Raw genomic sequence first — 13966 nt, 5'->3', positions numbered from 1 at the left:
AGAAAAATGCCTTTAAACAGCCTTAATTTTCTTTCAGATATTAGTCCAATATAAGGAAGGATTTATGCACAAGACAAATTCTGCCATACATTCATATCACTGTATTACTGAAAATCCATTTATTTTTGAGGGAATCAGGAGGTTACCTAACATGTATGGTTTCCTATACAAACAATATACTCATTTTCCTCCAACATGATGATGATGTTCTATGTTGTAGTACTACTACTAAAAATAAGGGGGCAAAGAATTAATTTGGGGTCCCTATGATTGGCAAAAATCTGGTTTTTATTTTATGACTTTTTATCATAGAACTTTCAGTGATGTCAGTCAGAGCCTTAAGTCATTAAACGTTACACCAAAAAATTCTAAGCCTGACCCAGGAAGTACTCTGCTTATATTTTCATTTTAGAATAAAGATGACTTTGAATAGTCGTGCAAATTTTATTATTATTATTATTATTATTATTATTGAATCATCAATCATTGACCAACTCTATTAATAAACTGAAACAAATAGTAGGAAAATAGTCAGAAGTGTAGTGCAGGAGTACATGAAAAAACAATGCCTGGCAGGGAAATATAGACAACAGGATAAAACAATTAGTGGAAAAAAAAGTCTTCACAATAAAATACTACATAAAAACAAATCTGGATTGTTGTTTCATCTGAAATTGACCATGAGTGTTTTATTTGATTGCCAAAGTTTCATCTTAAAAGGCACAGCAAAACTGGCATTATTTACTAGTTTACAGGAGACAATAATTGTGCAAGCAGAAATTTAACAGACAAATACAATGAACTGTGAGTCTGGGATTTCATGCCACATAATGTGAATCATGAAGTTAGTCTACAGGAGTCTGAAATTTATTTAATGAAGCCCACCAATGTTCCACCAAATGTATTGCACAGTGGAAATTCACAGTGGACATACAAAACACAGTGAAGTCAATTCCACCCAGGTCAGGATTCAATTAATAGCTACATCAAACCTAATTAATTAAAACCTCAATGTGGAACAAAATCCAACAAGTGCAGCATGCCCCCGCGCGGGGCCCTGGCTTGGAAACACTGACCTACTCCGGGGCTATTAACGGGGTGTCAAAGCCCTGGAACTGATAGTCATTTAGTGCCCTCTAGAGGTGAGACTGCAATGGTTCTAATATGTTCGAACATAAATTAGAAGGGCTGCATTGTGAGCGGATTTGTGGATTTTGGTAGTTTATAAAATATAGATTAATGCATGATCTTCAAAGCAATTCATAAAATCAGTTGATTATGGGTCTAGTAGTATCCAGGATTAAGCTACGACTCTCAATACACGTCAAAGTAAAACTTACATGCATCTCTGCTGTGTTTACAATGTTCATGTCTAACAAGTAGAAGATATAGAGGCAATTAATTTTGTATAAAATATAGGGGAAATATTTCCTGTTACTATGTTTCTACTGTCTCTGTGCGATTTAACAATCACAGCCGACAGATGGCAGTATATAGCTTTTCACACCATATAAAATCACAAAGAAGACAAAGAAGAAGAAGAAATCGCGAAGAAATTACTCGCTAGGTTTGTCCACAATTATGTCCTGTAGAAGTTGGTTTCTTGTAACATGGCGCTGCTCATGCTGGTAAGTTTATCCTTCGGTTACTGACAGAGTGGAATATTGTTCAATTTAGTGTACGCCGGAGAAAAGGAAACGAATAAACGTAACGTTATATATTGCAATCGAGGTGAAACCGTATGAGTTTTTTTCCAGCCAGCGGTTTATATCTGGTATGTGGTTTATCACCGTTTAAATCGTGGTGTCATATTAACGATAATCTCATTTAGAAAACGTTAACTATTTACCATATTTACTTATCGGTAAATCACAATCAGGATGTTGGGACGTTGCGCGTTGTGCTTTGTTGGGAAGTTGTCTGCAATGCCGCGTACCTAACGTTTCGGCATTACAGACAAGACGTAGGGAGCTGTTGATACTGCTTCAATGTTGTGTGAAGAAAACTGTTGTATTATTGTGACAAGAATTGTGACAATACCACCATTCATAATTTCAGTCCACTACTAAATGATGTACAGCCTGAATGATATCAACTTTGATTTGTGAATAAGGCTTAGAGTCATCGCTGATGCCAAACCCGTTCGTAGATGGTTAGTCTCTGGCAGCGTTTTGAAACGTTAGCCACACTACCATAACACCTTGAAAAACGTAAAGCAATATTTAAAACAGTCCAGTTAAATGCTGTTATCCAGATTAAGAGTGTTTTGTAGACCCTATGCCTCTAGTTAAAAATATCAGCTGGGTATCAGGGGGAATTGGAAATTCTTGTGAATCGAGTTTGAGTAGGCTATAAGTAGACCCCCTGGGCCAATATGGTGGTCGACAGCTGAGATAGATACACAATCCATCAGGTTAGTTGTCATGACATGAACCTGGAACAAGGGCACATAGTCAAAGCTAGATCCTTGCCTCTGCAAGTAGCTAAGTCATGGTCCATGATCACAGTTCATAATAGCACTTAAGCTATTACTGTTGACATTATAGTTATAATGAGTCATTGGACTACTCACACAGCGGACAACAACCATTGTTGTCACTAGATTGAGAGCCAGCATTGAATGATCCTAAGGAGTGGACTAGGTCAGAAGTAATGACTGAATATTTGTTTTTAGTGTGTTCTCCCTGTTTTTCTTGGTTTATTCTTCAATGGTTTTCATGGTTGGTTCTAAACTTAACTCAAATGTGCTGGAGTATGGAACAGAAATAATTAATATTCGGTTTGTTATTCTGTTTTTCTGGATTCAGATGAAGTCACGGGGCTGCGTGAGGTCATGTGTCACTATTACCAGCCGCAACCTGAGCTCAGCTCCTGCACCCCTGGCTCCTCCCAAGCTGAACTCTAAGCTTGCTCTCTTCCTGTATCAGCGGTTCCATGATGTGGAGCAGATGGTTTCCTGGAGCTCTTGGCTAAAGCGATGGACTCTGAGGCGCAAGAACGTGTACGGTGACAGTCCCCGAATATACTGTCTGTATCTTCAATTATGCAGCTAGCATGTTAGCTGTAAGTAGCAATAACCTGGGGGATCAAGCAGAATGTGGCATGACTGTTGTCAGAAGTGTGTCAATTAAAACAGGTCAAAAGGGTCATCATTTTAAAATGACCATTGTTCCTCTTAGAAGTTGTTAGTTAGCACTACAAGTTAGATTATAATATCCAGAAATATGTGCATCTTTCTGCTAGCAGCCTCTTAGCATATCTATGCTGCTAGGCTGCCTGTATGTGCTACACTTATGGTATCTGTACGTGTTTTGAGCACTGCATGGCCTACCCGTATAGTCAAAACCACAAGCCCCTGTGACTGAACAAGCTCCTGTCCCTCCTTTCACTGCAGTTACTATGGCTACACACAGATGCATTATGGGGACAACGTCGCTGCGGCCTACTACATCCTGTGCATGAAGGGCAGATTCAGGTATGCAGTCTCATGTGTCTGACATCGGGATGGATGGTGTCTGTCAGAAAACAGGACGATATTTTTGCAGACCTCTCAGATAATGGTATGGACTCTGGTATGGTGTTACTGTATGAATGTGTATGTATGCACGTGTCTATCATGTCTGAACTGTCTTTGTGTCTTCATATTTGGTGTCAGTATGGGATGCCATCTGCTTCCATGTATTTATCTACAGGTGCAGTCTGTCTGTGGGTCTCATGTCTTCTTTGTCCGTCTTGTCGCCAGGTTTGCTGGGCAGTCAGATTGGTTCCAGGCCAACTACAGAGGAAAGTTCAGCTGGGACTTTATGAATTTCCGGGATGTCCCAATCGAGGAGGTGGACATGAGCGGAACGCTGATTAATTATTCGGGGTTGGACAACCTAGGTACTGCTGCGTTGTGCCTAGACTTCATAATGATAACAATAATGGCTTGTGTGTGTGTGAGTGCACAAACACACACACACGCACACTCAGTAGCTACTTTATTAGGTATATTAAGTACACCTATCTAGTACCTGATAGAAGCCCCTTTTGCCTCCAAAGCCTATATGTTTGTCTGGTGGAGCCATGTAAGTTAAGGGTGACATGGTCTGACTCTGGAATAGGTCATTCAACATGTCAGGCTTTTCAAACAGCTGTCAACAATACCTGGTGAGTCTGATCCTCAGTATACGTACACAGACAAATTATCTTGCAGCGTTAATCAAATTAAAACAATATTGTTTCAGAACTATAAAAAGAAAAGGGCAGATGAAATCATTGAAAAACCTAAATTAAGAACATATCATATTAAACAAAGTTAGCATCCATAGTAGTATGTCACCCTTAACCTGACCAGAGGGAGAAGGTGTATTTGTGCCCAATTTAGAGGTGGTGCCCTGCCCCTGGCTCTGGAAACAGTCCGGTTTTATGGTGTCCCAGAGGAGGACAGGAAGTGTCTGTTGTGTGATCTAGATGAGGTTAAAAATGAGATACAGTTCATATTTAACTGCCCATTTTACCATGATTTAAGGTTTAAACTTTTTCTTGAGCTTCTCTTCACTGCTCCTGCCCCTCATCACAGAGAGTCAGCAGGGCCTGCGTTCCCTCTCTCTGCGTGGCTGTCCCGAGGTGGACGACTGGTTCCTGTCCCACCTGCACATCTTCCAGGACAGCCTGGAGGAGTTGGACCTGTCCCACTGTTCACAGATCACCGTGGGAGGGCTGGCCTCCCTGCATCACCTCAGGTATCCCAGAATTCTGCCGCTCTCTGCTTTTGTGTGATGTTGCTGATTTACTCACTGTTTGAAGCTTCACCTTCTTCTGACTCCTCCCCCTGTGTCTGCCCAATAGAAAGTTACGGAGACTGGGCCTCTCCTCCCTCCCCCGCCTGCAGAGCCCTGGGCTGGTGCGAATCCTGCTGGAGGAAGTGCTGCCTCACTGTCACATCAGCGGAGTGGAGTACAGCCAGGGCCTGGATGAGACAGGCACTGATACAGGCCTACAGACTGAGACTGAGATAAACCAGCTCACTGAGGACCACACATACACACAGGGTCCCCACAGGCAAACCCTGACACGATGACCTGAAAAAACACACAGATGTGCACATGTAAAAAGAAGCCAGTCCTCACAAAGACATTGACAGACAGGACAATGGTTTGGAACATAAGTGCATTCTGGACTTAAATCAATGGTCAGGCCACTGCCGCAGTAGATGTAAACTGTAACTCCTATATCAGTCTGTACATATTTTCTAAAATGTGAGCTTTGGAAGCTCTGCTTGGTAAATAGGTAAAGTAGTGTCATATGAAGACGAGCCTAATGTTGACAGATAAACAGGAATAAAACAGGGTCAAATTTGTTTCTGCATTTCTATTTGAAAGTTCCTCTTCAGTGTCGAAAAGGAGTAGCCTGCCCTTGGTCAAATACTCTCATCAGTTTCTTAAAAGTCCAGAATGCATTTATGTTCCAAACCATTCTCCTGTCTGTCAATGTCTTCGTGTGGACTGTCTTTTTTTATTTTAATCTAATGGAAAACTAATTTGTCTCAACAGGCTGCTTGATATTTTCCACTTAATGTCATTAGTTTAGACATTATTATGAAGTGTTTTAATGCAATGTCTGTGAGAAGGACAGGCTTCTGTTAAAGTATTGTATATAAATATGTAAAGTATATTTGAGATTTTGATTGCTATTGAATACATGGCACTGTAAAAATGGAAATAAAATTATTTATTAACTGATTTATTTTACTTGTTGGAATGTTAATTCAGACAAAAATTATTATTCTGCCTATTATGAATTATTGTTAAATATTATGTCTATCATTCATACAAAAGCTGTATTTAATGTTTTGGGTACCCTGTGAAATTAACCCTTTTTGGAGGGGTATGGTTTGAAAGTACAACTGTGTGGTGTTAAATTTATAGTTCACTTACTAAATGTATACTAAAATAATATATTTTTTAAATGCGGCAGTAACTGAACTATCCATTTAAATTAATAAACATACTGTAAGTGTACAAGTGATACTGCTAGAAAAGTCTTTGGTTGCTGTATCAAAAACTTATTGACAATAGGATGTCCAGAGCAATGAGACCTGAGTGCTTAAGGTTGGATTCTGAAACAGGTGTAAAATCTTGTTAACAGACTAATGTAAACCCCATAATCCTCTGGGAGTGAGACTGAGAGGGTTGATTGCTCCCAGTGGTGTCATAAGGAACAACTGCCAGAGAAAGAGAGAGAGAGAAGGAGATGCTGCGTTTGGTCTGAATAGACAGGTAACTCAATGAATTAGAACTATGGATGGGTGGAACTAAAATGTTCATGTTATACAGTAATAAAGTACCTATGTTAGTGTATGGCAGTGCTGTTTTTGTACCGTATTTGACTATGCACATCAAGCTATTTACAGTAATGTACATGTAATAATATTTATATTACAAAACATGTACATGGAGCAAGTCGATTCACGTCCAGCTCTTCGTATGTAGTTTTAGTTCGGCTACTTTTAACGTTTGAACATACCTGGTAGCGAACGAGTGAATAATATACCGATTTTTTGGGGGGAGTTGTTCTTTACTCCTGCCAGTTTCATTTCTTCATGTACTGATTCGATGCGTTTACTTTGGTGGCGCTTCATTCTACCCGGATGAATTTTGTTGTGACAGATAGCCTAGTCTTACGGAAGCAATTCGTGGCGGACGAAAACAAACCCAGTTCTTTGACCCGTTTGCAACGAATACAACAGTGAACTGCGGTCCTTCCTCTATGAAAATAAGTGTCTATATATATTTAGCGTAAAACGTGTTAGTGTGGTGGCTAAGAGGAGACGAATAGATGTCTGATGTACCAGGTAACAGTAATGTTAATTCTCTTTAGCTCGCTATCTGGGTATGCTGACTGATGGCTGACGTTTTCTGCATATCCCGTCAGTGAAGTAGCGAACTGAGTTAGCTTGTAGCCTATGTCAGCTGGCTGTATATAAATACTTGGTGGAATACTGTCTTTCTGTGACGTTGTCATGTATTGGTTTTAACACTAGAACTAGACTAACTAAATGCTGTCACTTTATCGAGTTACTCCAGCCACAACTAAAAGACATTTTCATTCCTTTCGAGATTTTCTTACGAATAACGTTAGATATATCTGACGTTGGTTAGTTAGTTATCTGACATTGCACCGCTCAATTAACGCTAGATTTATTATTATTATTATTATTGTTGTTGTTGTTGTTGTTGTTATTATGCATTTTATTCTTTAGAATCGTCTGATAAAAAGGAAGAGGAGACCAACATCCCTGATCCCGAGGTATAGCTGGCCTAGCATGCTGTGTGCAACGGAGATATATAGACTAGCCAGCTAGAAACAACATAACCTGGCGATTGACTGACCAGTGATTAGTTTTGTTTGGTGGTGTCTTATTCGTAAGGGGAGATACCATTTTTTTAACAGAGTGGTTGACCAGACTAAGCCCGGTTGATAATGCATTGTCTGTGTTTCTGTGAACTAGTGATAGATACCAATTAACAAATCCTAAATCGAAACAACTGTCGATTCTTCAATTAATAGGAGGAGGAATCTGACGACAGCAGTGACGAAGGCGAAGGTGGTGCGTCGGGGGAAGCGGAGAGTGAGTGACAGCCAAATTGGCTTCATTCTCAATATCCCCCCGCACCCCCCCCCCCCCCCCCCCCATAAAAACGAATGAAAAGTTCTTCCGAGTAGAAATACCTGTAGATGTCTTTCCTTTTTTTGCCGTGCCACACTCTGGTTTCGGCTTTTTTGGCTGACAGATTGCTACACACAACTTTAGTTTTGGATTGGATTTTGAGCACAGCCTTGTAGCCCTAGTGAGATCTGTGGATAAAGGAACCGGGCAGGCCCAGAGTGACTTATTCATCTGTCAGAAGGAGAGGTTATAACTTTTCCTTATTTTTTTACTGTGCATTTCAGTGGATTTTCTTCGCAACCTCTTCTCTCGGACTCTGGGCCTAGGGCCCAGTGAGAAAGTTCTGGATGAGCTCACTTTGGATGGCGTGGCTCGATACATGCAGAGCGGCACCTGTGAGTCACAACACCCACAACTTCAATATTGTATTGTATTTTTGAGGTACTGTCGCTTTAAGTGGGAATGATGGCATTGTTAATTATAATGACTTGATGTTTGGGCTCTTACTGGGATGGGTTAGGTTGGAGTATTAATTGACAACCTGGAGGTTGGTTATGTGTGCATGAACTGTCTCTGTTATCACCATAGGAGCACTCAGTATGTATATGCAGTTCTACCTTTTGCCATGTTATCCAAGTGAATCACAACCTGGGCTGCAACAGCACACGTGGAAGGGAGTGTATTGAGGGCACCCTGGGCAAGTTCCCTATTCTGCCTCTCTGCTGCTGTTTTACCAAGCCAACCTGGAACATGCTAGGAGTACAGTTACACTGTGCTGCAACACCATCCCAGAATGCACAGCATCAGGCTTTACATTACCACAAACCCTCAGCCTCTTTGCAACAAAGTGCCAGGCTCTACGCCATCAAGACACTGCACCAAAATACACCTGTGTCATCACACCAGTGTGCCTGTCCATCACAGGAATGATAATATGTGATCTCTCTCTCCCTCCCTCCTTCCCTCCCTCAGGTAAAAACATCATCTGCATGGTGGGAGCAGGGATATCCACATGTGAGCATCTGTCCTGTCATCTTTCACATGTTTATAGTACAGCGAGCGATAGAGAAGATAATATACTCCCTCTCTCCACTTCTCTTCCCCCTTCTCCTCCTCTCTAGTCTTCTAATAATAAGCAGATGTCCCTCTGATAGTCTTTTTCATGATGGGAATTTGAAAGCCCTGTCATAAAAACAAACAACATGGAATTAAGTTTACAGTGTGCTGATAATTGGCTATACCTCCTGAAACAATGAAATAAATTGTTTCGTATTAAAATTAATTATATCAATAATTAATTAGATGAATCTCCCAACCCCCCCCTCCTCCCCAGCGGCTGGTATCCCTGATTTTCGCTCTCCTGGCACCGGACTGTATGCCAATCTGCAGAAGTATAACCTGCCTTATCCAGAGGCCATCTTTCAGATCGACTACTTTAAGGTTGGCCTCCCTGCTCCGCCCACTCTTGGGTGCCTCACTGTCTGCTGGTGTCATGTGACATACTCAATATATGACCATGTTATTTTCCCTGTGTTCTGCTTATCTGCCTGATGACTTTCCATCTGTGCTTCTGTTCCTCTCTCTGTCTTCCTCCCTCCCTCTGTCTCTCTCTCTTTCTCATAGAAACATCCTGAGCCTTTCTTTGCCCTGGCCAGGGAGCTGTACCCAGGGCAGTTCAAGGTAGAGAAACCTCTGTGTGTGTGTGTTTTGTGCGTGTGTGTGTGTGTGTGTGTGTGTATGGGATTGGCTATGCAGTGTCTCTGATGTTTTTAGACCTGTTTTTATTATATTAGTCCTTGGTTTGAAGTGGTTGACTGGACATTTAATTGTTTAACAGCATGCCAATCTGTATGTCTGCAGCCCACAGTGTGTCACTACTTCATCAGGTTGCTGAAGGAGAAAGGTCTGCTTCGACGCTGCTACTCACAGGTCAGTCCACCTGCCCGTCAGAACGCCGCCGGACCAATCAGTTGGTGGCCGTCAGTCGAAAGCCATTTAGCCAGTCGAGTTTCACCAAATTTTAGTCGCACCCACATTGTTTTAGATGTCGGGTCAGGGTGAACCTATGCTCTCTGATTGGTGGAGCAGAACATCGACACCCTGGAACGCGTGGCCGGGCTGGAAGGAGACGATCTGATCGAGGCCCACGGGACGTTCTACACCTCCCACTGCGTCAGCTTCTCGTGCCGCACGGAGTACAACCTGGACTGGATGAAAGGTGAGACACAGCGGGTTAAAGCTCCTACTGTGAGCACCAGAGGCCCGGGCCAGGAGATCCTGCCCAGCATAGCAGTGTAGTATGTAGTTGAATGGTTAGGAACTTGGCTGGTTGCTGAGAGGTTGCAGGTTCAAGTCCCAGCTGGGACAGTGGCGCTCAGTCTTCCAGTTCCCCGCTGTCCTTGCCCACAGTCAAAGTTCACAGAACATATTGAAACGGGGAGCAGGCTCTCTGGCTGATATCCAAGCGCTTACTTCATTACGTCCTCTTGCACTTCCTGTTGCACTGCTTCCTGTTGCACGCCCTGTGGCATTACTTTCTGTGCATTGGTCATCCTCTGTGTGCAATGGAGTCCTGACCACATTGGTAACTCATGGTCCACAGAAAAGATCTTCTCAGACGAGATTCCCAAGTGTGACAAATGCAGTGCCCTGGTCAAGCCTGGTGAGTTTGCGCCTGTCCGGCCTCTCTCATCCCCCTCTGTCCATCTTCCTCTGTCTGTCCTGTCTCCTGTACTCCTCCTTCAGCCTTTCCCTCTTCTTTACAAGCTTCAGTGTTGTTTGTTCCCATACTATCTCCTTTATCTCTCTCTTCTCAGTGCAGTGCAGAATTTAAATTAAATCCTTTCATTTATCTGGTTGCATGAATCATGGCTCCATATAGTGGCGTTCCTGTGGCATGTGTCATGTCTCTTAGCCCTCACCCAAGATTCCCCATTATTTCTTCCTCCGTTCCAGAACATTCTCTCTTTTCCATGCCAGATGGCACAGGGTTTCTAAAGCTGTTTCTCTCTCCATCTTATGTATGAAATAATTTTTTAACGCATCCCCCTGATGACTTTCCATCCCTCCCCCCTCTCTTTTTTTCTTCCCCTCGCCCCGCCCCCCCTTTCTCTCTCTGGTCAGACATCGTGTTTTTCGGTGAGAATCTCCCGGCCCGGTTCTTTACCTCGATGAAGATGGTGAGAGAGGATAAGTGTGCCGTTCGGAATGTGTGTCTTTGCTTAATGATTATCAGTGTGTCAGTGTTACCCTCTCTCCCTTTCTCTTCCCCTCTCTTCCTGTCCCTCTCTCTCTCTCTCCCTCTTTCTCCCCCTCCCTCTTCCTCCTCTGCAGGACTTCCCTCGCTGTGACCTCCTCATCATCATGGGAACATCCCTGCAGGTTCAGCCCTTTGCTTCTCTGGTCAGCCGGTTAGTCCCTCTGTCCCTGTGTCTGTCTGTCTGTCTGTCTGTCTTTCTGTCCGTATGCCTGTCTGTTGGTCTGTCTCTCTCTGAACTGGTCTGTCTGTTCACAGAGTCCCAAAAAGCACTCCCAGACTGCTCATTAACATGGAGAAGACTGGGCAGGTAATCATTCTTTCTGTGTGTCCCCGGCTCACACACACCTGCACACTCTCTCACGCTTCCCCTCCTCTGTAGGTTTTAGATGTAACATTTCGCACTCCGTAATTGTCAGTAACAGTGTGTGTGTGTGTGTGCGCGTGCATGCATGTGTATGACTGCGTGCGTGCGTGTTTGGGGGTGCCATAGTGGAAACACAGAGCCACAATTGGCTATTCCAATTTTTATGACAAAAATAAAAAGGGGGTGCGTAGTTTTTTTTATTGTTTGTTTTTGTTTATTGTTTGTTGTTCTATCTCTTTCTCTATAATTCTCCCTGGTAGTCAGATGCCCTGATGGGGATGTTGGGTTTTGGAGGGGGCATGGACTTTGACTCAGAGAAAGCCTACAGGTGAGAGTCCTACAACCTCTACAGACCCTACAGACTGACACAGATACAGACCCACAGATATACTGACCCACACAGCTACAGACACACTGAGCTACGTGCCCAGAGAGCTATGGACCCCACTGAACTGCAGACCCGCACAGCTACAGACCCTAACCTCACTACGAACTGCACTCAACCACACACGCGCTGGTGTTTGGGCACAGATCTGTAGATCCGTGGTTCTGTGCATGAAATAGACATTATTGCAATGGTGATGATGAGGATGATGAGGGTGATTATGGTTACTGTCTGTCAGAGACGTGGCGTACCTGAGCACCTGCGATGAAGGCTGCTTGGCCCTTGCTGACCTGCTGGGCTGGAAGGTAATTACAGACAGACCGACAGACAGACAGACATACACACATTATCATTCAGTGTCAGAGGAGCTGTTAGAATTGGTTTGAATCTGGCTTTTGTTTCTCTCTCTTCCTCAGGTGGAACTGGAAGAGTTGGTGAAACGGGAGCACGAAATGATTGACAGCAAAGACAAGAAAGACAAAGCCAAGCCAGCCAATCAGAGCCCTGGGGCAGCACAGGGAAATGCTGGGGCGGAGACAGGGAAGAGTGACAAGGCCGAGTAACCAATGAACGGGCAGCGCAGATCATGACCAACACTTAGCCAATCCTGAGCCTGTCTCCGGCAGCTGAGTGATGCAAATAAGACTTTGCACTTTGAATTATGTTTCAGTCTCCCTGTGAGGCAGTAGTTTGTACTTCCTGCGTCCTGTCTTCTTCCTTCCTGTCCACTGTTGTTCCTCTACTGCATCAAGCAACAAGCAATATACACAGTGTCATCCAGGAAAACAGGGGCGTAAGCGGAGGAGAAAGACAGACAAGAGATTTGCACACTAAGGCCACTCAAGTTTGCTAATTGAATTGGGTCAGTCTTGACTGGAAGAGGAAGTGATATAGAGAATTGGATACCAACAAGGCAATTTTTTCAAAATGGTTTACCAGAGGAGCAAACTTATAGGTGATGTAAATATAAACACTGATGGAGTGGTGTCTTCTCTTCCTAGTGCCGCTATATTTCTCTTATCAGTAATGGCTACTAATATATACTGAACTGATTTCAAGATTTTTTTAATGGATGGTTTAATATAATTTCTCTTTCAAAAAATATTTACTAGATATTACCAACACCTTTTGTCTGATTTTATTTATATGTTAATATTGGCTGGTGTGGTTTCTATATCTGAATAATGGAGGCAAAATTGAATTGACTGTAGGGGATATTTGCATGACAGTACACCTTGTGGCCTCAAGGTGGAGACAACGCACAATCTGGGTGAAGCTATCAGGCAAGGGCGAGTAACAGGTAAAAATAAATCAAGTTCCAATATCTAAAAATTAGTGATGTTGGGCTTTTTTTTCTTTCATTTTGTGAGAGATGCACACACACAGGCTTCAAAATCAACGCAACCTGTTTGACACCAGCAATTTCTCCTAATGTCTCCGAAGCCAAAAGCTACTTTCCTTTCACTTAATTGGTCATTGGTAACAGAGTTGTGCTTGTATGTGTTCAGAAACCCAAAATTGGGTGTAGCATTACTGGAAGTTGTATAACCACAGAAATTGGCAGTTTTATGGCCTATTTTAATGTACATTTACATATGGAGAACTGGCATTTCCCGCTGCTTGCTTCCAGTTTATGTTATGGCCACTTCTGCGTTTCTGCCTGAGTAGAGATTCACATTCGGGTACTGCACACCCCCAACTGACAACATTCAGTTCATTTCAGTTCAGTTCATGGTTACCAGTAGTTTCTCGTATCATTCCAGTATGGGTTTTCAACTTCTCATGAAAGCAGAACAGACCCAGGAAAGTGTGTGTGTGTGTTTGTGTGTGTGTGCACGAGCATTTGTGTGTGCGTGTGTTTGTGTGTGCGCGTGTACATGTGTGCATATGTGTGCGTGCATTTGTGTGTGTGTATCTGTGTTTGTGCGTGTGTGTGTGTGCATGTGTGTATGTGTATGTGTGTGTGTTCCAGCCATAACCAGCCATAACAAGTCCAACACCACACAGCATATCTGAAAAGGAACAAAAGCCTGGGGACTTCACTTCCTCTGCTCTTACACACGAATACACATACACACACACCTACTTCACTGGCAGCACATTGAGAGCGATTTACACAGAAAAATTGTCACACACCCACACACTCCTGAATGCATGCATACACCCCTCCGAGGACTTCCTTTCCTCTTGGCTGTGTTCAGCATTTACCTCTCTGGTACTTATTTCACACATGCACTTGTCTGTCTCGTATTCTGAAAGAGCACCTGTAGACCCTGATGTGTTTGTGAGTGCTTCTCAAAGATGAGG

The 13966-nt window shown here is 43.0% G+C and overlaps 2 protein-coding genes across 3 annotated transcripts; both read left to right on the top strand.

Annotated features, from left to right (window-relative positions):
- Positions 1-1524: 1524 nt before the first annotated feature.
- Positions 1525-5724, top strand: si:ch1073-228b5.2 (distal membrane-arm assembly complex protein 2). 2 transcript variants are annotated; one of them, XM_035384169.1, is made up of 6 exons: positions 1525-1628; positions 2808-3001; positions 3395-3475; positions 3743-3882; positions 4562-4724; positions 4831-5724. In XM_035384169.1, the coding sequence occupies exons 1-6, from the start codon at positions 1611-1613 to the stop codon at positions 5060-5062; spliced, it is 828 nt and encodes a 275-aa protein (XP_035240060.1). In that variant the 5' UTR covers positions 1525-1610; the 3' UTR covers positions 5063-5724. The 2 variants fall into 2 exon arrangements, with proteins under 2 accessions (XP_035240060.1, XP_035240059.1); XM_035384168.1 differs by lacking the exon at positions 1525-1628 and adding an exon at positions 1640-1774.
- Positions 5725-6641: 917 nt separating this feature from the next.
- Positions 6642-12994, top strand: sirt2 (sirtuin 2 (silent mating type information regulation 2, homolog) 2 (S. cerevisiae)). The gene is made up of 16 exons (XM_035386612.1): positions 6642-6835; positions 7244-7290; positions 7552-7612; positions 7936-8046; positions 8624-8665; positions 8985-9091; positions 9275-9331; positions 9512-9580; positions 9740-9869; positions 10254-10313; positions 10775-10830; positions 10985-11061; positions 11166-11217; positions 11535-11602; positions 11898-11964; positions 12076-12994. Exons 1-16 carry the CDS (start codon positions 6820-6822, stop codon positions 12220-12222), a joined length of 1167 nt encoding a protein of 388 aa, XP_035242503.1. The 5' UTR covers positions 6642-6819; the 3' UTR covers positions 12223-12994.
- The last annotated feature ends 972 nt before the right edge of the window (positions 12995-13966 follow it).

The sequence above is a fragment of the Anguilla anguilla genome, chromosome 12 (genome assembly GCF_013347855.1).
Source record: "Anguilla anguilla isolate fAngAng1 chromosome 12, fAngAng1.pri, whole genome shotgun sequence".
Taxonomy (NCBI): domain Eukaryota; kingdom Metazoa; phylum Chordata; class Actinopteri; order Anguilliformes; family Anguillidae; genus Anguilla; species Anguilla anguilla.
This window is presented reverse-complemented; position numbering and strand designations above follow the sequence as displayed.